Source organism: Balaenoptera musculus, chromosome 8, assembly GCF_009873245.2.
Source record: "Balaenoptera musculus isolate JJ_BM4_2016_0621 chromosome 8, mBalMus1.pri.v3, whole genome shotgun sequence".
NCBI lineage: Eukaryota > Metazoa > Chordata > Mammalia > Artiodactyla > Balaenopteridae > Balaenoptera > Balaenoptera musculus.
This window is the reverse complement of record NC_045792.1, coordinates 15,423,518-15,449,347: the sequence shown is the minus strand read 5'-3', so window position 1 is coordinate 15,449,347 and position 25,830 is coordinate 15,423,518. Positions and strand designations below refer to the sequence as shown.

The 25,830-nt window shown below is 40.4% G+C and overlaps 1 protein-coding gene across 4 annotated transcripts in view; it reads right to left on the bottom strand.

Moving 5' to 3' along the window:
• SIK3 (SIK family kinase 3) overlaps window positions 1-25,628 on the bottom strand; it is a 244,916-nt gene extending 219,288 nt beyond the window's left edge. For 3 of the 4 annotated variants that reach the window (XM_036859701.1, XM_036859700.1, XM_036859702.1), the window contains exon 1: window positions 25,341-25,613. In XM_036859701.1, the coding sequence (XP_036715596.1) occupies window positions 25,341-25,613 (273 nt within the window). Of the gene's footprint in view, window positions 1-25,340 lie in introns of all 4 variants that reach the window. The other variant, XM_036859699.1, reaches the window with a different exon arrangement.
• Window positions 25,629-25,830: the final 202 nt, after the last annotated feature.

The window sequence follows — 25,830 nt, the reverse complement described above, 5'->3', positions numbered from 1 at the left end:
TTAATCAAAAGCCTGAGACTCACCACAATTAAAGCAAGAGACGGCTGAGTGCAACCTAGCATAAAAGCCAGTGACTAATGCTGAATCACAGCTTCCAAGCGGTTATTTCACCATAATGTCAACCTCCCATATTAACACCCCCTACAGTGGTCCTTGGAAGTACATCAAAAGTATTATCCAATAGTATTCTCCAATATTTTGCAGGATAATGCTAAAGAATTGAGGGCAGTGAAATCTAGTAGGGTCTTCAGCCTATAAGCCAAAACTTGTTAAGTCAAGGAAATTCTTACCTCCTCAGACTACACAATGGCAGGAGTATTCATGATTATGGCATATACTCAGTGAATACGAATTCCCCAGACATTTACCCCCCAGAAATGTTCCAGGTCCTGGCTACCACCAGCTACCGTCTTCAGTGGCAGCTATATAATCACTATATAGAAGGACTTGAGGAACAGCAATCTAATGAGGGAAGGGGACCGTGGAGAATTCATCATAAAGCTATATATGCATGGTAAGTGTATTACTTTCATTTAAATTCTATGCATATTCAGAGTGAGTTTGGCCTGCTGTTAGCATCTCCAGTCATTTTCCTTAGCATTCCTTCTACTCTTCCAGCCCAAATCATGAGAAAAAGGCAAGTTGTCTGCTTATAGATTAACACTGTTATAATTACAGTGATAGAATTCTGGTTATTTATAATTTCACTGTTCCATTTGGGTGCCTAACACCTGGTAAGATGGAAAGAACAAGAGTCCTGGAGTCATACTGACCTACTTATAAAATCTCAGCTCTACCACTTAAAAGATTTGTGACCTTGAACAAGTTACCAAACTGAACCTCAGTTTCCTCTATGGAAACTAGGTATAACAACAATTTCTTTGCAAAGCTGTTGAGAGGTTAAGCATGAAATTGTATGAAGTAACCAGAACACAGTAGGCACTCAGCATATGGTAATTATGATGGGAGGCTGGTGACCGGGCCTATACTCAGGTTTCCAAATAGTATTAACTATATAATGAAAGCCTTTATCAGCCTCATTCTCTCTAGTCCAGTTGTGAGGTGACTTACCTACCCGTGCATAATCTCATCTGCTGTCTAGAGGAAAAAGGCTCCCTCCCACTAATCAGTCTTGAGGCCAAAAGTGACTCTGACATTACAGCCATCTCCTTGCCATGCTATCATCTCCTCCCTGACTCTGGAGCCTCTAGAAAATCCTGCGTTTTCTCTATTTCCTATTTGTTTCATGGCCTTAGGCTACATGCACTCCCTTAACAGATTTTGAATGCCCAGTTTTGCCCCCAATCTATTCTAGGAAACTCTGAAAGTATCCAGTTTCTCAAGAACGACCATGTTTTGGTTTGCCCTACTACTATACTCCAAGAGGGCAGTCAACCCATCATGTTCTGCCAATGCCTAAAAACCTTTTTGTCTCTGTCACAGGCTGATTGCCAGCTCTTCTCTCCCCTGGTAAGCGGGATCCTGATTTCTAGAATGACAGGTACATCCCTCTCTCTCACAAGCTTGCCTCACTTAGGTTTATTTCATCTTATTCTCCCACCAGCACTTCCCTACATCCCCACAACAGTATTTCTAGTTTGGGAAAAGTGGAAAGATACTCAAGTCAGAGTTAAAAGACCTTGGTTCTTCTACCTCGACCTCTGTTACTCAAATTTATTCTTCTTTGTAAAATGCTGTGCTTACCTCTTTGTAAAATGCTGTGCTTACCTTGCAAGATCGCAGTAAGGCTCAAATAAGACATTTGTGAATATGTTATAGAGATCCAAGATATTATTATAACTATAACAAGTTTCTGTTATGACTTAACATTTACTTTTTTTATTTTTATTTTTTGACTGCATCGGGTCTTAGCTGTGGCGCACGGGATCTTCATTGAGGCGTGAGGGATTTTTCGCTGCAGCGCGCGGGCTTCTCTCTAGTTGTGGCGTATGGGTCTTCTCTCTCTAGTTGTGGCATGCAGGCTCTCTCATTGAGGCATGCAAGCTCAGTAGTTGTGGTGCATGGGCTTAGCTGCCCCACGGCATGTGGGATCTTAGTTCCCCAACCAGGGATCGAACTCGCGTCCCCTGCATTGGAAAGCAGATTCTTTACCACTGGACCACCAAGGAAGTCCCAACATTTACATTTTTTTTTTAAACATCTTTATTGGAGTATAATTGCTTTACTATGTTGTGTTAGTTTCTGCTGTATAACAAAGTGAATCAGCTATATGCATACGTAGATCCCCATACCCCCTCTCTCTTGCATCTCCCTCCCACCCTCCCTATCCCACCCCTCTAGGTGGTCACAAAGCACCGAGCTGATCTCCCTATGCTACTCCCTGTGCTATGCGGCTGCTTCCCACTAGCTATCTATTTTACATTTGGTAGTGTATACATGTCAACGTTACTCTCTCACTTCGTCCCAGCTTACCCTTCCCCCTCCCGGAGCTGATCTCCCTATGCTACTCCCTGTGCTATGCGGCTGCTTCCCACTAGCTATCTATTTTACATTTGGTAGTGTATACATGTCAACGTTACTCTCTCACTTCGTCCCAGCTTACGCTTCCCCCTCCCGGTGTCCTTAAGTCCATTCTCTACGTCTGCGTCTTTATTCCTGTCCTGCCCCTAGGTTCATCAGAAGCATTTTTTTTTTAGATTCCATATATATGTGTTAGCACACGGTATTTGTTTATCTCTTTCTGACTTACTTCACTCTGTATGACAGACTCTAGGTCCATCTACCTCACTACAAATAACTCAATTTCATTTCTTTTTATGGCTGAGTAATATTCCATTGTATATATGTGCCACATCTTCTTTATCCATTCATCTGTCGATGGACACTTATGCTGCTTCCATGTCCTAGCTATTGTAAATAGGGCTGCAATGAACATTGTGGTACATGTCTCTTTTTGAATTATGGTTTTCTCAGGGTATATGTCCAGTAGTGGGACTGCTGGGTCATATGGTAGTTCTATTTTTAGTTTTTTAAGGAACCTCCATACTGTTCTCCATAGTGGCTGTATCAATTTACATTCTCACCAACAGTGCAAGAGGGTTCCCTTTTCTCCACACCCTCTCCAGCATTTATTGTTTGTAGATTTTTTTGATGATGGCCATTCTGACCGGTGTGAGGTGATACCTCCTTATAGTTTTGATTTGCATTTCTCTAATGATTAGTGATGTTGAGCATCTTTTCATGTGTTTGTTGGCAATCTGTATACCTTCTTTGGAGAAATGTCTATTTAGGTCTTCTGCCCATTTTTGTATTGGGCTGTTCGTTTTTTTGATATTGAGCTGCATGAGCTGCTTGTATATTTTGGAGATTAATCCTTTGTCAGTTGCTTCGTTTGCAAATATTTTCTCCCATTCTGAGGGTTGCCTTTCATCTTTTTTTATGGTTTCCTTTGCTGTGCAAAAGCTTTTAAGTCTCATTAGGTCCCATTTGTTTATTTTTGTTTTTATTTCCATTTCTTTAGGAGGTGGGTCAAATAGGATCTTGTTGTGATTTATGTCAGAGTGTTCTGCCTATGTTTTCCTCTAAGAGTTTTATAGTGTCTGGCCTTACATTTAGGTCTTTAATCCATTTTGAGTTTATTTTTGTGTATGGTGTTAGGAAGTGTTCTAATTTCATTCTTTTACATGTAGCTGTCCAGTTTTCCCAGCACCACTTATTGAAGAGGCTGTCTTTTCTCCACTATACTCTTGCCTCCTTTATCAAAGATAAGGTGACCATATGTGCGTGGGTTTATCTCTGGGCTTTCTATCCTGCTCCATTGATCTGTATTTCTGTTTTTGTGCCACTGTCTTGATTATTGTAGCTTTCCAACATTTGCTTTTGAATATAAAACCCTAACATTTTTTAACTCCTCTAGCATTATTTATATTAGCAAAGGATCAGAAATACCTCAAATAGTCATCTACTAGGGGATTAACTAAAAAAATATATGATACATCTTTTCATGGGAATACTGTATAGCATTTTTTTTAATTAGAAAGCTCCTTATATAGCTACATGTAATAATCCTTAAGATATAATAGTGAAAAAAGATGCAGATCAGTGAGTATAATTTACTACAATTTGTTTTAAAGGAGGGGGTACAGTAAATAGATACACACATTTACTTATAAACACATAAAATATCACAGGATATATGACACTGATAATACTGACTATATAGGAAGGGGATCTGGATCGCCGTGGGGTATGTGCAGACAGAAAACTTTTCTCTGTATTTCACTCTTTCGTAGCTGTTAAATTTTTGAAACCCTAGCCCCTAGATGGGGTAGGAAAATCATCTCTTCATACAACTATAAACCTGAGAAATAATATGGACCATTAATGAGGATGACAGCATATCTGACAATTCATTTCCTGGGCCAGCGTCAACATCAAAATTACCACCACCTAAAACAAACTATGTTCCCTTCCATGATGTCATTCCATCAAGTGACCAGAGTTAATTTATTCCTTCTAGTCAAACTTCCTGACTTGCTAATTATGTATCCATGTGCTATGCATTTCCACACTCAACGCTATTTATAAACTCTTAAAACGTATTGTCTTAAGGGATCTACTGCAAGTCTTAGAAAGGCCCTCTGAACCATAACATTTTCCACCTTCAGGCCTGGTCAAGGATCATTCCAATGCTAACTTTTCTGAACCAAAGACTGAGTTCTTCCTCTTAATTACTCAAGGCTCACCACAGGATCCAAGCAAATCACTAATTTGAGTCTCTATGGTTAGATGACTCTACTGCAGACCATCCCCCTACTCAGAGAAGAGTAGATTATGTTAATTTCCTCTAATCTGGCAGAAAAACACCCCTTCCAAACCTTGCAAAATAACTCTTCCAGGGCGATAAAACAATGTATGGAGGCAACATCCTCCCAAATCTAGATTGTAAACAACACTGCCTTAAACATGACTTTAGTCATGCTGGAATGACATCACAGGAGCTAAAACACTGCTCAAAACAGCAGCAAGTGCTACCTCCATTCTTGCTGTCCTATGACAAGCAGGGTATTTTTGGACCTAGCCTATGAAGCAGCACTCTGTTGATTATGAGCTCCATCCTCTGAATTCCTTTCACATTCAACCCTGGTTTTCACTTTTCTGGCACAGCACTCCAAAACCTCAATGTAATACATAATGAAATGCTGGGTTACTTTAGCACAGAAAGGTCAAGCCTCCAAAAGCTTTCTAATTAGGAAATCTCTTCAGTGAAAGCATATAGAAATGTGCTGACTCCTTTTCCCTTCTCTCTTTTTCCAACAGCTATTTGCTTTCTCCGGAGCAAATCTTCAGTCAAACACAAAAACCAACCACCTAGCAAAGCTCAAATACAGACAGGTGTTTTGCAAGCACAATTACATCTCAGGAGTAACTGATCAACATGAGATAACATCTATTAACAAGGTGCTTATTGGTGTGTTGGGACAGTTAACTGCCTAAAAATCTCTCAGTTAAGACTAGCATTGAGAAAAATGAGGAATACAACTAAAAGAAAAAGTAAGCCCACTTTCCACCAACAGAAAACTCGCAAAAGAAAGAATCACGTTAAGTCAACTAGTCCTGCCACACAAAAACACTTTATTCCAGGGTTATTTTCAGTGATACTTAATTCTATGGTGCAGACTAAGGACCGTAAACAAACCTTTTTGAGTATTTTTCTATTTTAATTCTACTAAAGTCCATGGTTAGGTTTATTAAGAAAAAGTCTGAGGGAGTATGACAAAACCATTGGTTTTTTTTTTTTAACAAAATGGGTACTCATCTGAAAATATACATGTAAATTAGCAGTTATTTAGAATTAAGAGTTTCGTTGAAGCACTCTAGAATTATGTTCCAACTGAAAAGAAAGCAAGGATCTTATCACAATAGGTATGCCCTGTTCCATTAGCTCTGTTCCCCAAACATCAAGTTTCTCTGCTTTAAACTTCTTTAATACTCACAAGACCCTAAAGTTGGTTCCTGCATGAGACAGACATGACAGAAAATCCCAAGAGAATGCTAATTTCAGACTGTAAGAATTTCTAATGTTTAACAGAGAAAAGAAGGCTAAAGAAAAAGAAGTGATTATTTAGCAATGTTACCTGGGCTTTGCCCAAGTCATATCCGAATCGATTTACTGCGCGCCACAGGAGGTAAACAAGTCAAGCACAGGTGAAAAATCAAGGTCACTAAACTGAATTCTGTATAGCACTTTTAAGTAGTATCTGTTTCACCATGGGCTTTGATTTCAGCTGGGTGCCAGCGCAATTTCTTGATGCCTTTTCTGCCACCTACCCTCTCTCTCTGTATTCTGCATTAAAAGATTGTGAGGAAAATGTTATGTTTTCTAGAGATATCCAAGATTATAAAATGAGAGGTTTTTTTTTTTTTAAAAGACACAGGATGTCAAGCCAAAACGAGGTATGTCATATCCTAGAAAAGCTCTTCAACAAGTAACACTCCCAGATCATTTCTACTTTGCAGGCTCTCAGAATGCATTAAATGTTTCATAAGTTAAATGAATGTTTTCTAAGGGAGAGCAAAGAGTTTTACTAAAGGAGATTCCAGTGCTTCCCAAACTGGTATTATATTTAAGAATGTTTGAGGCTGGCCTTCCAAATATACTTTAAGAACTATAAAGCTATAATAATTAAAGTTGTACAGTATCGAAGCAAGTAAAGACAGCACATCAATGGATTAAAAGAATTCAGAAATGTACCCAAGTATCTGGAGATTTTGTAGACAAAGTAGCTTTTTAAATCAAGAGGGAAAAGACGGATTATTTAATAATATTGTGTTGGGACAGACAACAAACTAGACATCTGGGGGAAAATATAGATTCATTCACTCAATAAATGGAGGGCCTATTACCGGCAAGCACTGTGCTAGATACTGAAAATAACAACAAGGGAAAAACTGCACAATCCATTGCCCTCAAGGAGCTTCCAGTCAAAGGGAAGAAGAAAGCCATTAATAACGACAAAAATGAATGTAAACCTACAACTCCAATAAATTCCAAAACTGATTCCCTTCTCACCTGGTTTAAACCAAAATGCATTCCACGTGAAACAAAGATCTAATTTTAAAAACAAAACCATAAAAATACTTGAAGAAAACATGGGTAAATATTTTTATAAGATTAGGATGAGGAAGAAAACTGAGAAACCTTAAAGTAAAAAACAAAAAAAATCTGACTACATGAAAATGTTTACATTTCATAGTAAAAAAAAAAAAATACACACACACATACACTGTCGAGACAAACACAGAAACATATCTATAATATTTTAATAGGTAACTAATTTCCCTAATATTCAAAAAGCTATGCACATTAATGAGAAAAAGCCAAAAAGCCCAAAAGAAAAATAGACAGGACACAGATAATTCCAAGAAAAAATACGAATAGCCAATAGACAAATTAAATGATAGTCAAATTCACTAATAAATAACTACAAACTAAGATGACATTTTCTTACCTGTCAGACTGACTCCCTAAAAAGATGGTTGGTTGCCAATGTTTAAAGAGAGCAGAGGAGCACTGTCATACACTCTCAGCTGAGTGAATTAGCTTGGCCTTTCTTGGAGGGCAATTTAGCAACATTTATAAAATTTTAAGCACTCATACTTTGACTCAGGCATTCCACCTCTAGTGAATTATTCTATTAAATTACTGAGAAAATGAAGAACTTCGTTTCTAACATTGTATATATCATAATGGAAAAGAACACATAACTTTTGGGAGGTTTACTCTAGGTTGGACCTAATAAAACACTTGTATTTTTTTTTTCTTTTTTAGTTGTGGCTCGCAGGCTCTAGAGCACAGGCTCAGTAGTTGTGGCGCGAGGGCTTAGTTGTTCTGTGGCATGTGGGATCTTCCAGGACCAGGGATCAAACCCTGGTGTCCCTTGTATTGGCAGGCAGACTCTTAACCACTGCACCACCAAAGAAGCCCTTTTTTTTTTTTTAATTTATCTCTTTATTTATTTATTTGGCTGCAGAAGATCTTCGTTGCGGCACGCGGGATCTTTAGTTGTGGCATGAGGGAATCTTACAGTTGCGGCATGAAGGAATCTTTTAGTTGTGGCATGCAGGATCTAGTTCCCTGACCAGGGATTGAACCCGGGCCCCCTGCATTGGGAGCGTGGAGTCTTAACCACTGGACCACCAGCAAAGTCCCCAAAACACTTGTATTTTAAAAAATTAAATTGAATCTGAGATTTATGAGTCTTTTGAATAATAAACAGTGCAAAAGCAAATAGAAAACTAGTACAAGCATACAAATATAAATGTGCAGAAACTGTTAAGTGACATATAATTTGAAATAAAAAAATAAAAGCCGGAAACAACCCTAAACCTATCAATAGGGCACTACTTAAATAAATTATAGTATATCCATAAAATGGAATACTCTGCAGCATTAAAAAGATTGAGACTAGAGCAAAATGTATTGATGTGATAGAATGTGGAGATATATTATTAAAATAAAAAATGAGTAGCAAAACCACTATATATAAAATAAACAACAAAAACCTGTATAGCACAGGGAACTATATTCAATACCTTGTAATAACCTATAATGGAAAAGAAGATATACATATATACTACTGAATCACTTTGTTATACACCTGAAACTAACACAACATTGTAAATCAACTATACTCCAATTTAAAAAACAAAAAACCAAATAGCGAAGAGAACATTGGCAGTACATTCTTTGACATTGATCTTAGTAATATTTTTTGAATATGTCTCTTCAGGCAAGGAAGCAAAAATAAATAAATAAATGAGACTACATCAAACTAAAAAGCTTTTGCATAGTGAAGGAAACCATCAACAAAATGAAAATGCCACCTACTGATATTGGGAGAAGATATTTGCAAATGATATACCCAATAAGGGGTTAATATCCAAAATATACAAAGAACTCATACAACTCAACATAAAGAAAACAAACAACTCAATTAAAAAATGGGCAGAGGATCTGAATAGACATTTTTCCAAAGAAGACATACAGATGGCCAACAGTCACATGAAAAGATGCTCAACATCACTTATCATCAGGGAAATGAAAATCAAAACCACAGTGAGATATCACTTCACGCCTGTCAGAATGGCAGGTCAAAAAGATACGAATAACAAGTGTTGGCGAGGATGTGGAGAAAAGGGAACCTTCGTGCACTGTTGATGGGAATGTAAATTGGTGCAGCCACTATGGAGAACAGTATGGAGATGCCTCAAAAAATTAAAAAGAGAGCTACCACATGATCCAGCAATTCCATTCCTGGGTATTTATCCAAAGAAAACAAAGCCACTAATTAGAAAAGATATAGGCACCCCTGTGTTCACTGCAGCATTATTTACAATAGCCAAGATATGGAAGCAACCTAAGTGCCCATCAACAGATGACTGGATAAAGACGTGGCATATATATATATATATATATATATATATATATATACACACACACACACAATGGAATATTATTACTCAGCCATAGAAAAGAATGAAATCCTGCCATTTATGACAACGTGGATGGACCTAGAGGGCATTATGCCAAGTGAAATAAGTCAGACGGAGAAAGACAAATACTGTATGATTTCACTTACATGTGGAATCTTAAAAAATAAAACAAATGAATAAACATAACAAAATAGAAACAGAGTCATAGATACAGAGAACAAACAGGTGGTTGCCAGAGAGGAGGGTGGGTAGCGCAAGAAGAGAAATAGGTGCGGGAGATTAAGAGGTACAAACTTCCTGTTGCAAAATAAATGAGTCGCGAGTATGAAATGCACAGTGAGGGGAATACTGTCAATAATTACGTAATATCTTTGTATGGTGACAGATCGTAACTAGACTTATCATGGTGATCATTTTGAAATGTATAGAAACAATGAACCACTATGTTGTGTAACAAGAACTAACACAGTACTGTAGGTCAATTGTACTTCAAAAACAAACAAACAAACAAACTCACAGAAAAAGAGATCAGATTTGTGGTTACCAGAGAGGGGTAGGGGGAGAAGGAACTGGATGAAGGGAGTCAAAGCTACAAATTTCCAGTTATAAGACAAATAAGTACTACTGATGTAATGGTACATGATAAATATAATTAACAGTGCTATTATGTTATATGTGAAAGTTAACAGTATATCCTAAGAGAAAGGATTTCACAAGGAAAAGGAACTTTCACTTTTGATGTTATTTATTTTGTAGAGTCTGATTATTTTATAAGACACATGTACCAGATAGATACATAGATAGATGTTTTTAAAGAGACTTTGCGGCTATAAAATGTCCTGGAAAAGGGAGATCTATCCCAAAGTGAGAGAAAGGTACAAAATGAGTACAGAGGAAAATATTTCAATAGAACATATAATTTCAGAGTTAGAATAACTTTACATATAAGGAAACTAGAGCATCAAAATTTAAAACCTTTGTGCTGCAAACAAAACCATCACAAAAGTGAAAAGACAACCTACAAAATAGGAGAAAATATTTGTATGTCATATATCTGATAAAGGACTTATATCCAGAATATATAAAGAATTCTTACAACTCAACAATAAAAAGACAACCCAACTAAAAAAATGGGCAAAGAATCTAAATAGACACTTCTCCAAAGATCTACAAATGGTCCCTTAGCACAGAAAAGATACTCAACACCATGAGTCATAAGAGAAATGCAAATCAAAACCACAATGAGCTACCACTTCACATTCACTTGGATGGCTAAATCAAAAAGAAAGAAAATAAGTTTTGGTAAGCATGTGGAAAAACTGGAACCCTCATACATTACTGGTGGGAATGGAAAATGGTGCAGCCATTTTGGAAAACAGTTTGGCAATTCCTCAAAAAGTTAAATATGGAATGTTTATGATGCAGAAATTCCACTTCTAGGTATATGCCCAAGAAAAATTGAAACATATGTCCACACAAAACTTTGTACACGAGGGGCATTCCCTGGCAGTCCAGTGGTTAAGACTCCACGCTTCCAACGCACAGGGCACGGGTTCCGTCCCTGGTCAGGGAACTGAGATCCTACGTGCTGCTCAGTGCGGCCAAATAAATAAATAAAAGAACGTAATCTAAAAAAAAAAATTTGTACACGAATGTTCACAACAGCATTGTTCATAATAGCCAAAAGTGGGACTAATGCAAATATCCACTATTTCATGAATGAATATACAAAATGCAGTATATCCATACAATGGAATATTATTCAGCCATAAAAAGGAAGGAAATTCTGACATATGCTACAACATAGATGAACCTTGAAGACATTATGCTAAGTGAAAGAAGCCAGACACAAAAGGCAATATGTTGTATGATTCCATTTATATGAAATGTCCAGAATGGGCAACTCTATAGAGACTGATTAGTGATTGATTAGGGCTGCAGGAGGCAGGTTGAGGAAATGGACAGTCACTGCTAATGGGTCACTTCTTTCAAGAGGAATAAAAACATTCTAAAATGGATTGTGGGGGACTTCCCTGGTGGCGCAGTGGTTAAGAATCCGCCTGCCAATGCAGGGGACACAGGTTCGAGCCCTGGTCTGGGAAGATCCCACATGCCGCAGAGCAACTAAGCCCGTGCGCCACAACTACTGAGCCTGCGCTCTAGCGCCCGCGAGCCACAACTACTGAGCCCGCATGCCACAACTACTGAAGCCCACGTGCCTAGAGCCTGTGCTCCGTGACAATAGAAGCCACCGCAATGAGAATCCTGCGCACCGCAACGAAGAGTAGCCCCTGCTCGCCGCAACTAGAGAAAGCCCGCGCACAGCAATGAAGACCCAACGCAGCCAAAAATAAATAAATAAATTTTAAAAATAAATAAATAAAAATAAAATAAAATAAAATGGATTGTGGGGACTCCCCTGGTGGTCCAGTGGTTGCGAATCACCTTCCAATGCAGGGTACACGGGTTGGATTTCTGGTCAAGGAACTAAGATCCCACATGCTTCAGGGCAACTAACCCCGAGCACCGCAACTACCGAGCCCACGTGCTCTGGAGCCCGAGCGCCACAACAAGAGAGATGCCCGCATGCTGCAACTAAGACCCATCGAGCCAAATAAATAAATACTTTTTAAAATAAAAAATAAAATGGATTGTGGTGGGGAATTCCCTGGCGGTCCAGTGGTTAGGACTCTGTGCTTTCACTGCTGGGGCCCGGGTTCGATCCCCGGTCAGGGAACTAAGATCCCGCAAAACGTGCGGCGCAACCAAAAAAGGAAAAAAAAAAAGGATTGTGGTGATGGTTGCACAACTCTGTGAATATACTAAAAACACTGAATTGGGTGAATTGTACAGTATGGGAATTATATCTCAATACAGCTGTTGAAAAATATACATTAAAAAGAAACTGGAAGGGACTTCCCTGGTGGCGCAGTGGTTAAGAATCCGCCTGCCAATGCAGGGGACACCGGTTCAAGCCCTGGTCTGGGAAGATCCCACATGCCGCGGACCACCTAAGCCCCTGCACCACAACTACTGAGCCTGCACTCTAGAGCCCGTGCTCCTGTACAAGAGAAGCCCCCGCACTGAGAAGCCCGCACACCGCAACGAAGAGTAGCCCCCGCTCGCCACAACTAGAGAAAGCCCGCGTGCAGCAACGAAGACCCAGTGCAGCCAAAAAATAAATTAATTATTATTATTTTTTTTTTTTAAAAAAGAAAGAAACTGGAAGCCCTATGGGGTTAAGTGACCTGCCCAAAGAGAGCTGCCAGGCTAGTAAAAACTGAGACGTGAAACACGTGCCCTGACTCCCACAGCAATGTTCAGTGCATCACTTAGACTGCCTCGAGCTGCTCTGATGGGCCAAAAAGGTTCCCCAAAGACTGGAAAAGCAGAAAACACTGCTACTAGCGTAAGGAAAGGAAGAGAAATTTAGGTAACACAACTGAAATGTTGTTTTCAAATTTTAATGTGACTCCAAAATTGATTCTTGGCCTAAAAGTCTAAACACCATTGATAGAAGAGGTTGTGACTTAGTAAAACAGTACCCCTTTTACTAAGAGCTCAATCAGAGCAGGGCACGGGATGCAGCTGCTGGCTGAAAAGGAAGAAGGAAAATGAGATGAGAAGAGGCAGCAGGCTGAAATCACCGGCCACTCTTCTGCATATGTCAGAGGCCAATGGCTAACAATGCTTCAAACAAGTCTTATTCTTGAGGACTGTGAAATCCTGTACTGAGATCCGAAAGTATCATCTCAAAACTGAATTACCTCCCAGAATTACTATACACATATAAGATATTTAGGAATAAAAAATGAACATGGTATCTCTGCAGCTAGCTGACTTGGACACAAAGATCACTGCTGGAATACAACTGCCCCATTTGACTAGAATAACAATATCACTGTTGATGCAGAAATGGAAAGTAAGCCAAGAACATACAATCACTAAAAACATTATTTTGAGGGTTTAAAAAAATGAGCTACCAAAAAACCTCATCTATTGTCAGAACACTGCTTATGCAACACTAGAACATTTTGACAGAAGGAAAGGACAACAGCAGGCAGGAAGCAGAAAGAAAGAAGTAAGAAATCCTGCAGGTGCCCAGCTAATCCTAATAAGAAACACACAGCTCTACTCCTGCCTTCCACAATAACAACAATCCTGTTCCTTGTGGTATACGAACCAAGATTTCTTTTGCCAGGAACAGAAAACAACTTACTACATGAAAATGTCAACTTGTTCCATGGAACGCTACACTGGCAGTGAACAGATATAAACCTTTCAAACTACAAAGTTTTGGCTGTTTCCTCAACCAAATTTTTAACATCACTGGCCTATTGTCAAATTCAGTCCAGTTCATGCAAACTCTAACACAAGTGGACAAAAATACTACTCTGAAGTATACACTATAAATAAAAAACTCTATAAAATATCTTGTACTCAAATTTCTAATAATTTGGCTTACTTATAATTATAAAATTAATGTAGAAGTTCTCTTAACCCACCACCTCTCAACCAACCTGCCGAAATAACTGATGCTTCCCCTTTCCTCTGTAAAACAACTGGGGCCCCAGCATGCAAGCTGGCCCCAATTAATAGCCACTCCCTCTACTCCTGGATATTTCTGCTCCCATCCATTAAGTTGCATGCTTACCAAGAATTAAATGGTTTTCCCCAAACCTATTTATACCAGTTGTTCTTGTTATTATAGTAATGCAGTTTAATTATCTATGTAAACGGATGAGAAACCCGGGAGAAAAGAAAGACTTGTTTCTTTGAAAACTAAGTTGAAAGCTTAAAATGACTTGGTAAAGTCAAATTAGATGTGGATGAGACAAGTGTAAAAGACTAGGGGGAGAGAATCAAGAACTCGAGAGATTCTGTACTCATACTGCTTCACAAATGCCTTTAAGTTCCTACTCTGCTTTAAAAAAGCAAAACAAAACTGGAAATCATAGATGATGAACTATGGGTAGGTTTAACACAAACATGATGAAGAACTTCAATCAGGACATCAATATACAGAGAAAGGTCTACATCTAAGATTAGTGAATGTGTTTCTTAGACAGATTGCAAAGAAAAAGAAAAGGAGGGTAAATCTATAGAGTAAAACAAACAATTTTTTTAATACAAAACTTAAGGGACATCAATCAATTATAATGTATGGACTTTATTTAGACCCTGATTCAAACAAACAAGTGGTTAAAAAAAGAAAAAAATATATATATATGTATACACATATATATACATATACATATATATGACAATCAGAGAAACTTTAACACTAATTTGATACTTAATGACATTAGAGAATTATTGTTAATTGTTTTAGGTAGGATAATGGTACTGTGGTTATGTTTTTTGAGAAACAATCCTGGCCTATTTAGAGATACATGCCAAAATATTCACAGATGAAATAAGATTCTGGGAATTTCTTCAAAATAAACTAGGGAGAAAAGAGAAGCTGGAAGTGATATGGGTGAAAGATGGGCCGTGAGGTAATAACTGCTTATGCTGGGTGATAGGTCGATGGGGGTTCATTATATCATTCTTTTTAATTTTGCTTATGTTTGAAACATTCCATAATAAACACTTTTTGAAAAAGATTAGTGGATTAATGCATATTCACATTTTAAATTAAAATAAAATGTTAAAAGTATATATGCATCATTATTTCTGATTTCCCTGCTTCATTCATTTCTTTCCCCTAATTAACTAAGCAAATCATAACCCAAACTTACTGTATAAAAGGTCTTCTATTGGAGATAAAAGAAAAGAGCATATTGTCAGATGCCTAAAATACAGCAGTGGTAACCCCCAAACATTCTAAGAACAATATTCCACATGACCCAATTACCCTTGAAAACCTCGTAAATAACGCATAAAGTACAGTGCATAAAGTAAATACAAACATAATAGGACTGGTGTATCACCATATTTATTCACATAATTATTTCCTTTACAATTTCCTCACCATCTTTTTACCATTAAAAAAAGAGAGGAGTAACTTACAACCTTCATCAATCTCTGAAATTCTCACTCAGGTTTACCGAAGGATAGTTATTTAAAAATCAAAGATTCAGGTAATCAGAGTCTTTCTCATTAACCTTTCTTCTCTCCTTCAGCAATTTCTCCAATTTAAGTTTATGTCTCTTTGTGAAAGACTAGGAGAGAATGATGATTCATAAAAAACAACTGAAAAGGTTAGAGTCACACGTAACTCTTTTCATTCCTCGTCCAGGTTTGGTTCAGGGAAGGAAGGATTAGGCAGCTGCTCCAGCCCTCTTTTAATGTGTCCCATACCTACTGCCCTAGGTTTAGAGGTGCAGCAGGGACTTAAAAGCCCTACACTCCCAAATAAGGAGGGCAGAAGCGGAGACAAAATAAAAAAAGAAGATTTCATTCACTTCTGGGAGGCTAAACCCTGGCACAACCTTTCTGGAAAGCAATGTGCCAATATATGAATCAGGTATCTTAAAAACATGTATACCCTCTGACCCAATAATTTCACATCCAACAATCTATCCTGAGAAAAAATCAGAAATGCTTCAAAGATTCATGCACAAAAATGGTCATCACAGAAAATTTCTAACAGTGAAAAACTGGGAAGAACCTTAAATTATGAAAAAGGTTAAAAAAATAATGGCAGTCATACAACAGCAAAGTACACATCCATTAAAATTGATGTTTACAAATAGTTTCAAATGATGAGAAAATGCTTATAATGATAAGGGGGGAAGAAATAAAATAGTATATCAATATGATCTCAATTATATATTTTACAATATTAATAACTTGCCTCTGGGGGGCAGGATTATGGGTGATTTTTTTCCTTCTGCTTCTTTATAATTTTCTGAGTTTTCCCAATTATAATCAGAAAAAAATAGGGCAAGGTGGTAGAAGTGAGCCAGTAATAATAAGCAACTGGGTTAAAGTAAGAGAATTTATGCTCAAGACCTCTTGTATTCCTCCTCTATCAGGTCCCGGCTGCGAGCATTCAATTGCTCCTTTAACTTAACCCTTTGCCCACCCTGACAAGAATAACACTTATCCTCCTGTCTTCTAGTATCAGTAGCCGCAACTTTTTGCCTACAGATGACAGAAAAAATACTATTTGAATGAATCCATTTAAGGTAAGGACCAATAAAAGTAACCCATTGAAATTAAGGACCAGTGACAGAAAAACAGTAGTTATTTTAATCAGATCACTTAGTATAAAGAAAAGAACAAGTGGTAACTCCAACAAAGAGTGTGAAGTTATTTCAGGAAGTGCCAGCAGCCCAAGACAGCATAGTGGGTCTGCAAAGAAGAGGCTCCTAGGCAGAAGAGGGAAAACAAGGCACTGGCTGACTATACTGACTGTACCCATGAGACCTTCTCAAGGAAGTAACCCACTGGGAGCCTGTATGTGTAAGAACCTTCTCCTTAAAATAAGGGGCTTGAATTTAAATTGCAGGATTTACTTTAAATTATACTGAACTTCTTAATAATGAAAGTTTGAGATATGCCAAAAGTAACTTGCCCAGAAAGGCTGTGAAATCTCCTTACCTAGAGATTTGTGAGAAAAAGGCAGAACATTATTTTTCTTTAACATCTTAACTGGAGATAGAAAATTTCAATAATAAAATTCTAAGATGCATTAAGAGTATAAAAAACAAACTCAGCTCCCATTTTTTTTTAATCCTTACATTCACTCACTAAATGAGTATTTACAGGCATTGTAGTAGGCACTGGGAATACAACAGCAAACAATAGCTTAAAATCCCTGCCCGCATGGAGCTGACATTAAATTATCACCCTGTGCCTCCTAACAAGCTTTAAAAGTTAGGTATTTTCTTCTTTTTCTTTTTAAGTAAAATGATTTTTAGAAATTTCAAGCATGTAAAAACACTGCCAGAAAACAAACAGCACCTAGCATTTGGACTGATCCAGAGACGCCCTTAATAAATACTGGGGAAACAAGACTAAAAAACTGTGTCTGAGGCACTGGGGTGGCAGGCAGACAATTTCACTATATACGAGTTTGCACTTTTTGAATTTTGTGCCATATATCATTCATTCCTAGTTTTTGATAAACAATTTTTCAAAAGCTTATTGGCTGGATGGATGGAATGAATGAATGAAAAATTTCTTCTACAAAAAATTCAGTCTCAAGATATGTGGTTAGTTAACCTAAAATTTCACATTCAATTCTTCTGGAGGGAGCAAAGAGAAGTAAAGCCTACTGCTGGTAAGCATGGGCTGGAGCTGAAACTAGGCAGAAATTTGAGGATTTCTCAGAAATTCCTAATCAATACCTAAATATAGGTAAAAGTACCCAAATGAGTGAGCCCAGCCTACACAGGGGAGCTTAAACAGGCGATGGGTTTGCATCTCCTTCCTTTTCAGTTTCTGGGAAATGAGACTGAGTATTTACAATCTGATTCCTAACTCTCTGACAAGCTAAATTCTGAGAAGAAATACTTATCAGTGTGGCCAGAGACTCCTGGTCTACAGTGGATCACACACCTCCTGAACAGAAATATGTTCTAACATAACTTCGCCACGGCTCATCCAACAGTTTTGTCCTTAGCTGATGGAATTTTACTCTGAACAGATCCAAAAGAAACCCTCTCAAGCAAATTCATCCACGACTGTTGAGGGCTTCTCAGAGACACTGCCAAGGCCATTATACACATTCCCATGGACAAAAGTCCATGAGAATGTATATAATTTTCATCCTCTGGATGTTATCAGTCATCCACAACACAGCATGACTACACTATTATGCCAGAAGGGACCAAGCTACTATTATAAAGGAGGTCGGGACTCACCTGATGGGTGAGGTCATTCACCTGGGGAACAGGCCAAGCTCTTAGATCAGAAACTAGAACCACATAAGAGGAGCCCTAGATAAATGGTTCTCTTGGCCCTCACCTGCGTCATCAAGGTATGTATTTTGGTGACCAGTTCTCTTAATGAGTTATAAGATGGCACCATCCCGTGGAAACTGGTAGTGTTCTGGTAAATAAGGAGTCCATCTAAGAAATGTACCTTCAAAGACAGACCAGACCAACCCAACAGAGCAAAAGTATAATTACTCATGTTCCCTGAGTGTGAGCTAGATATAGCGGCAAAAGCAAACTATGTAAGGTAGACTGTGTTTACGGTCATTGCTTTTTCTGTGTTTCTTTCTCTTTTTACTTCCTTAGCATTTTGAAAGGCTTTTTTGACACCTCAGTCATGTCAAGGGAGCATCAAGGGGCATTTGAGTAGAAGACTGAAAGGCAAAGCAGTGTACCCATGGAGGACTGCAGGTAAGTGACAGGGGTGATAGAGTGAAACAATGCCATAGGACAGGTTAAATACAGTGTTGGTATATCCTCTACTTGGAAAATTTTCCTCTCATCATGACTTCTCATCTTTGGAGTTTGTTTTAATAGAGAGGATAAATAATCTTAGACTTTAATTAGTAGGTGTATCTTGTTTCTCTAATGAAAGAGTAAGTATTCAGAGGGCAAGGGCAATGTTTTCTATGATTGGAGGAGTCAGGGTAGAGTTAACTAGGAGTAGGGATACCTGGATTCTATTTCTACCTCCCCCACTAACTAGCTATAGGATTCTGGGCAAATGGGGGGTGGGAGAGATACAGAAGAGAGCTGTGAGTCTAGCAGATAATTGGTCTAAACTACTTTGATGGTTCCTAAAAGCCTGAGATTCTAAATTCCGTTAAGTCCATCTTTCTAGACTCTAGAAAAGAAAGAGTTGGAATAGAACATCTCTAAGATCTTTTTTTAATACATTAATTAACTCATTCATTCATTCATTCATTCATTCATTCTGTGTTGGGTCTTTGTTGCTGTCCACTGGCTTTCTCTAGTTGCGGCAAGTGGGGGCTTCTCTTTGTTGCGGAGCACAGGCTCTAGGCACGCGGGCTTCAGTAGTTGTGGCACGTGGGCTCAGTAGCTGTGGCACGTGGGCTCTAGAGCACAGGCTCAGTAGTCGTGGCGCACGGGCTTAGGGGCTCCGTGGCACGTGGGATCTTCCTGAACCAGGGATTGAACCCGTGTCCCCTGCATTGGCAGGCAGATTCTTAACCACTGTGCCACCAGGGAAGTTCCCCAACATGAGTTTTTAAAAACATAAATCAGATAATGTCAGTGCTCTGCTTTGATATCTTCTGAGGTCAGTCCCCTGTTTCATACCCAATTCCATAAAATGGCCTATAAGACCCACATGATCTGGCCCCTGTCTAACTTTCTGATCTCATTCCTTACCATCCTTTCTCTTGTTCACTAAGCTCTAGGCACCCTGACCTTGGGTCTAATCTTTGGACAAACCAAGTTCATTTCTACCCCAAGGCCGCTGCACGTGCCATTCCTTCTGCACTGAATATTCCATTTTCTGAATCTTCCCAAGCTGGCTCTTTCTCATCATTCAGTTGTCAGCTCAAATATCACCACCCTGGAAAGGCCTTCCAGCACCCTGCCCCAGACACTCTCTAGCCCATTTATTTTCTTCATAGTATTTGTCACTATATAAAGTTATTTGTTTACATGTTTCTTGCCTGTCTCCTCCCATCGGAAAATAAGTTCCAAGAAGGCAAGAGCTTTTTTTCTCTTTTGTTTTTGGGGTACTCGAGAGCCAGAGTAGAACCTGACACAAAATCTGCATTCAGTAAATATACGTTGAATGAATGAATGGACAAGGGAAAGGTTCCATCTCTGTGCAGAGAAGTTTTAGGTGTTTTTTAGACTTACAAAGGCTCTGGTAAGAAGAGCACATTTCTTTTTCCTTCCAAAGCATCCATTTTGTTCTCTTTTATGCCAGGAACTAGAAAATATTAGCCAGATTGATGCTTGGAAAATGAAAACAGCACTTCTGGCACAGAAATAACTAGTCTGGGCACCTCTGGCTTGAGCCAGATCTATGACTTTCTAGGGAGCTGGCACCAAAGTCAGAATGTTAAAATAAACAGTTTTGATGCTGAAAGTGGAATACTGGTATTTCGACTCTGGAAAAACGAGTCCAAATCAGTCTTAGCTCTTCACAAAGTTTCAACAAACCTATCTCAAAATGAAGTTAGTTGTCTTTCAATAGTCATTTCTAGATTATCTAGGGATGGAACTATCCTCCTCAAATGTAACTAATATAAATCTTGCTTTCAATTTCTTTTTGACATAATTCTCTTTTCTATTTACTAATGAATCTTGTTTTCAGCCTTCTAACGAGCACAAGCACCATCCTTAGAAGTGAAAATAATACTATTGGCCCACTTTGAGCTGTCCTCCTGGTGGAAATGAGTTTGCACTAAACCGCACAGCACACAGATGTGTCCTGGCTCGTCAGTATTTGGAAGGGGTCAGGGAGCACAGTGGTTTTTCTGCATAATATCTACAGTTAAGAATCCTGACCTTGGCCCTCTGAGTAGCGCACCCTGCGCCCAAGTGCAAGTGTCTCCTTAAGCTTGTAGGAATATTTCTTCATATTCTCCATGAAATTCAAGGGAATCTCTGGAGAAAAGACTGCATTCAAACAAACTCTGTTCTGTCACCAATCTGACAAAGTGTAGCTACACAAACACCCTGAATATTCAAGGCAGCCCAAATAAAAGCCAGTGTTAGTCACAGTTTTCATTAGACAAGTCTCATAACTATTTAAAAAGTTTAATGGAAAACTATATTTTTAAATGTCAATTGCATGAAATTAGCCCATAGTCCACAGGAATTAAATCCACTCTCTCAAAGAGGCACGTGAAATAATAGCAAACTACTTTTCTAACCTGAAAGCAGCACATCATCAGGATGACATCTACCTACACAAAACAAATGGCACTCATGAACTATTCCAAAAGGGTGAAAAGCAAACAAAGGGGACTATGTCTTACTCATTTTTGTTACTATTGCATCTGATGATGATGATGAAGAAGATGGTGATAACATTTACTATATACCTACTATGTGCCAGGTACATTCGTTCTAAGAGTTTCACATATATTATCTTACATAATCTTCATAACACCCAAACTTGTGAGGTAAGTACTATTGTTATCTCATTTCATAGATGAGGAAATCCCAGCACAGACAGGTTAAATTACCCAGCTATTATGCAGCAGAAGATCCAAACCCAGGCAGTCTCAGCCAAAGCTCAAGCTCTTACCACAAACCAATAAACAGGCAGGTGATATATCAATATATTTGTTAAAATACATTTTTAAAGTATTTGACCAATGGCTTTTATAGCCATGTATACTCTTTTTTTAAATGCATACAAAATATATCTACTCTTCGTTCCCATTCATCCAACCAGTGAAAGTATAATTAGGTACAGGCAACCAAATAAGCAATTGAGAAGAGAAAATCTTTTCTTTTTTTAATCTCCTTAATATTTTATAGTGTCCTACCAAAAGAATAGGGCCAGAGAATCTCAGACCAAGGCTCCTCCAGAAAAGGGAACTCAAAGAAGGTAGGACAAAGACAGCCAGGGTGAGCTGCTGACCAAAGTATGTCACAGATGAATATTCTCTCCTGTTAACTGTTCTGCAGTGACGCTCTAAGCACTGCAGTGCTGCCAATATTAAGTCTGAGCTCATGAATGCCGTGCTGCAAAAGTCACCAACAGCCAAATAGGAAAATATTTCCCTTTCTCTACTGATTTTATTCATCCCAGAGTCCTGATCTAGGAGGTTTGAGAGTTAACAGAATTTGGGAAAGGGCCAGCTTTACCACTTATTGTTGGACGGAGCACAGTAGCTTAGTCAATAAATAAAGTTTACTTCAGCCTCTCAGTCCATGGAATAGGTAATGTGTGTAAGAAAAGGTGACCATAAGTATTGCTCTGATGTTCAGAAAACACCTACTACCTAACCTCTTTCAGACAACACAAATATCATCTGAATTACCTAAGTCTGATGGTTATATATGGTTATAGGAAAAACCTAGACCATTCAATGGCCTACAGGGAGAAAAAGGAGAAAGAAAAAAAATCACATACCTCCGAAAAACAAAACAAAAAAATGATACATTCTGAAAAGAGATGGGGAAAAAAAATAGCTAGCTCTCTTTGGTTCCAAGTGACCTGACTGCAGAAGTAAGATAAACACTGCAGTGCATGGGAGAAAAATCTATCTACCTGAGTAACGGAACAGCAGCTTCTGCCACTGCCAATACCCAGGCACCTTCCTTGCCATTATATAACCAAACCATGGCCTCAATAGGCCATCATACTGTATGGCAACAGTTGTTAGACACATCTGAGCTGTCAGCATTTGAGAAACCTTTCCAAAGTGGATTCAGATAAGCATGAAGCAGGCCAAAATATGTTGATCATTTACTCAGAGCACATGACAGCTCCTTGTGAATTAAGCTTCACTCATGTCGTCAGAGTAATTTAAGCAGAGAAACACAGGGTGCCTATAACTGTAACTAGGAAATTGCACACCGCTACAGAAACACAAATGAGTGCTGGTGTGGTCCTGTCACACATGCAACTCATTGTCCAAGCCATTTCAGCCTCATTCAAGATTTTGAATATTTCCATACATAGGAATTGCATAACTGCACACCACAAATGATCAAAGAAAAAACCAACATAAACAGTGACACCCATTTATAAACAAGCTGATGTTTAAAATGCTGCAGTCCTAAAGGATACCAAGGACTTTGAGAAAAACTTAGACACAGACACACAGACACACACAGACACACACAGACACACACAGACACACACAGACACACACACACACACACACTGGAAAATTAGAAAGCAGGGAGACCAGCCATAATTAGCCACTGGCTTTGCTGACTACTGAAGATAGAAATGTCTCTATTATATATAAAGCCAAGAATCAACTGTTTGCAATTACATTTACAAAAACATTCAACCCTCTCTGTCACAGATTTTTTTAATCAATATTTTGGTGTATCCAAGGGCTGTAAGATACAAAATTCTTTAAATCAGAGATACCATAAACCAGGCAACCAATTAAGTTCATAGAGTCTGTCCCCCAGAGGTCAGAGCAAAATAATCACAGGAGCTCAACGTGATTACTTAGGTAGGAGGGGTAGCCGCGGAGAAAGGAAATACCAAAACAAGGAACAAGGCTCCAACAACTAGAGCTGTTTGTAAACATAAATTTGGCTTGGCTAACAGTAAACACAACTGGAAACACTCAGGGGGGCAGAGATGCACCAGAGTCTTGGCTCAGTCTACTCCCCGCCGGGGGGCTGAGGGGAGCGCCAGGAAACCTGGGACTTTGGGATCTCATTCAGCTCAGACCTGCAGACTTGAGACCCTCTGATAGACACTGACAAGAAGGCTGAAGGGGGCCCCCCAGAGGAAGCGAAACTGACCAATCAATTTTCCACAGCCACCCCCCCAAAGCCACCCTGCTAAGAAGGGCCCCTTACAGTCTGACAGAAAGGAGGGGAAAAGGGACTTCAGGTCCTAAGTGAGCAGGAGACAAGGCAGAGGTAAGCCACTGCCTTCTGAAAGCAAGGGACTGCCATAAGAGCAGAAACAAGGTAGGTGACAAGAACCAGAGACTAGGCTGAGGAGGTGAGGGGAATTGACACGGCTTTGGTAGGAAGCAGCAGCAGCTGTTAACAGTTCTTCATTAGTCAGGGTGAAGGAAACACAAATTGCAGCTTTAAATATAATGAATGACTACATCTAAAGTATTCATTCAAGTGAGAGACAGAGCAAAGAAAGAAATCCGGAGTACAAATGGGCTTGTGAGTCCTGTCAAAATCAAACAATTCCTCCTCCTGTCTTCAATTCCAATACTTCCAATGAAGAAGACCACAGGAAAGAGCTAACCATATTTCCTCCAAAAATGAATTTTCTATGTAAAATGTTAAATGTATATGGATACGGCTTCCTAATTGACCTTGCCCAATTTCACCACCCCAGCTCCACAAATCCCTTGGGAACCAAAGGGCCCCATGAGTGTCTGGGTTCCTCACACACCTCCTCAGTCACCAGGCTTTCCCCTCACCACTGACAGCCCACCCTGGGCTCTATAAGGCCCACAGTTCTGGACCCTCCAACAACTAAATATAACCAGCAATCCAGCTCTCCCAAACTGTTTAACCCCTGAGTACCTAGCGCCACCACAAACCTGGGCCCCCTCCCTGGGCCTCTGTTCCCTGACCCCCTTCCTGCAGAAAAATAAAGTGATTTTTTTCCTCCATATTTCCCCATTTTTTTCATCGCCTCCTCCAATAATCCTGTCTGTCCTCAGACTCCCATTCCCACCATCTATCAGTCTTGGACGATCAAATGCTGATTGGTGCCTCTGTCAAAAGGTACCAGGTCCCTCATACCTCCCAGTACCCTGTACCCACCACATACCCCTGGTACGTGCCCCAGCTATCCTCGTTCCCCTCATAACCTCACATCTGCGGGCTGCCGGTTTCACCCTTGTTTTCCCCCATCCTCCGGGTCCACATTTCCTATTCCCCTGCCCTCATCCCCTTAGGATTTCCTAACTGCTGGTTCCAGAGGCTTCTTAGCTTCTTAGCTTACTGTCTCCTGGCTCCGGGAGAGTTGCAAACCTCTTCTTTCCAATCATCCCTTCTACGACCCTCCGCACAGCCCAGGGAGCCCCCTCCCCATCCCCGGCTCCCTAGTTCCCCAGGTCCCCGCGCTCAGTGGCCCCCTGCGTCCCCTCTGCCGTGCAGTTACCCTCTCCCGGGTCCCCCGGTGTCCCCCACCTTCTGCTCGCCCTCTCCGCACTCTCGCCCGACAGCCCCCTACCCGTTTCCCCGGTCCCCAACGCTCTCCCGAGCCCCGCTCCCCGCGCCGACCCCTCAGCCTCGGTGTCGCGGGGCTCTCCTGCGCTCGCCGCACTCGGACGGTCCCGGGCCGCGCAGCCCCGCCGCCGCCCGGTCCCACCGCGCCACTACCTTGGCCTTGGTGACGAGGTGCGTGGCCCGCTTGACCACAGCGAAGTTGCCCTTGCCGATGGTGCGGTCGATCTCGTAGTAGCCGATGCGGGCAGGCACCGGCCCGCGGGAGGCCGGGGCTGAGGGACGCGGCGGGCCAGCCGCCGGGGGCACAGCAGCGGGGGCGGCCGGGGGCCCCGAGGCGGGCGGAGGCAGCAGGCGGCCCGCCGGCCCGGCTCCCCCCGCTCCGGCCCCGGCAGCCCCGCCAGCTCCGCTCGCCGCCGCCGCCGCCATCTTGTTGTGCTGTGAAACCTCCGGGGCCGCGGGGAGCCGGCGGGGGGGAGGGGGGGGAGGGGGCAGAGGGGCGGGAAAAGAGGTGGGGGGGAGCCGGGGGACGTCACTCCGGGAGGCGGAGCGCCCGGGCCGCCGGGGCCTGGCGCCATGGCAACCGCTCGTCACGTGCCGACGCGCGTCACTGCCTAGAGCCATGGCAACCGTGACCTCACCGGCG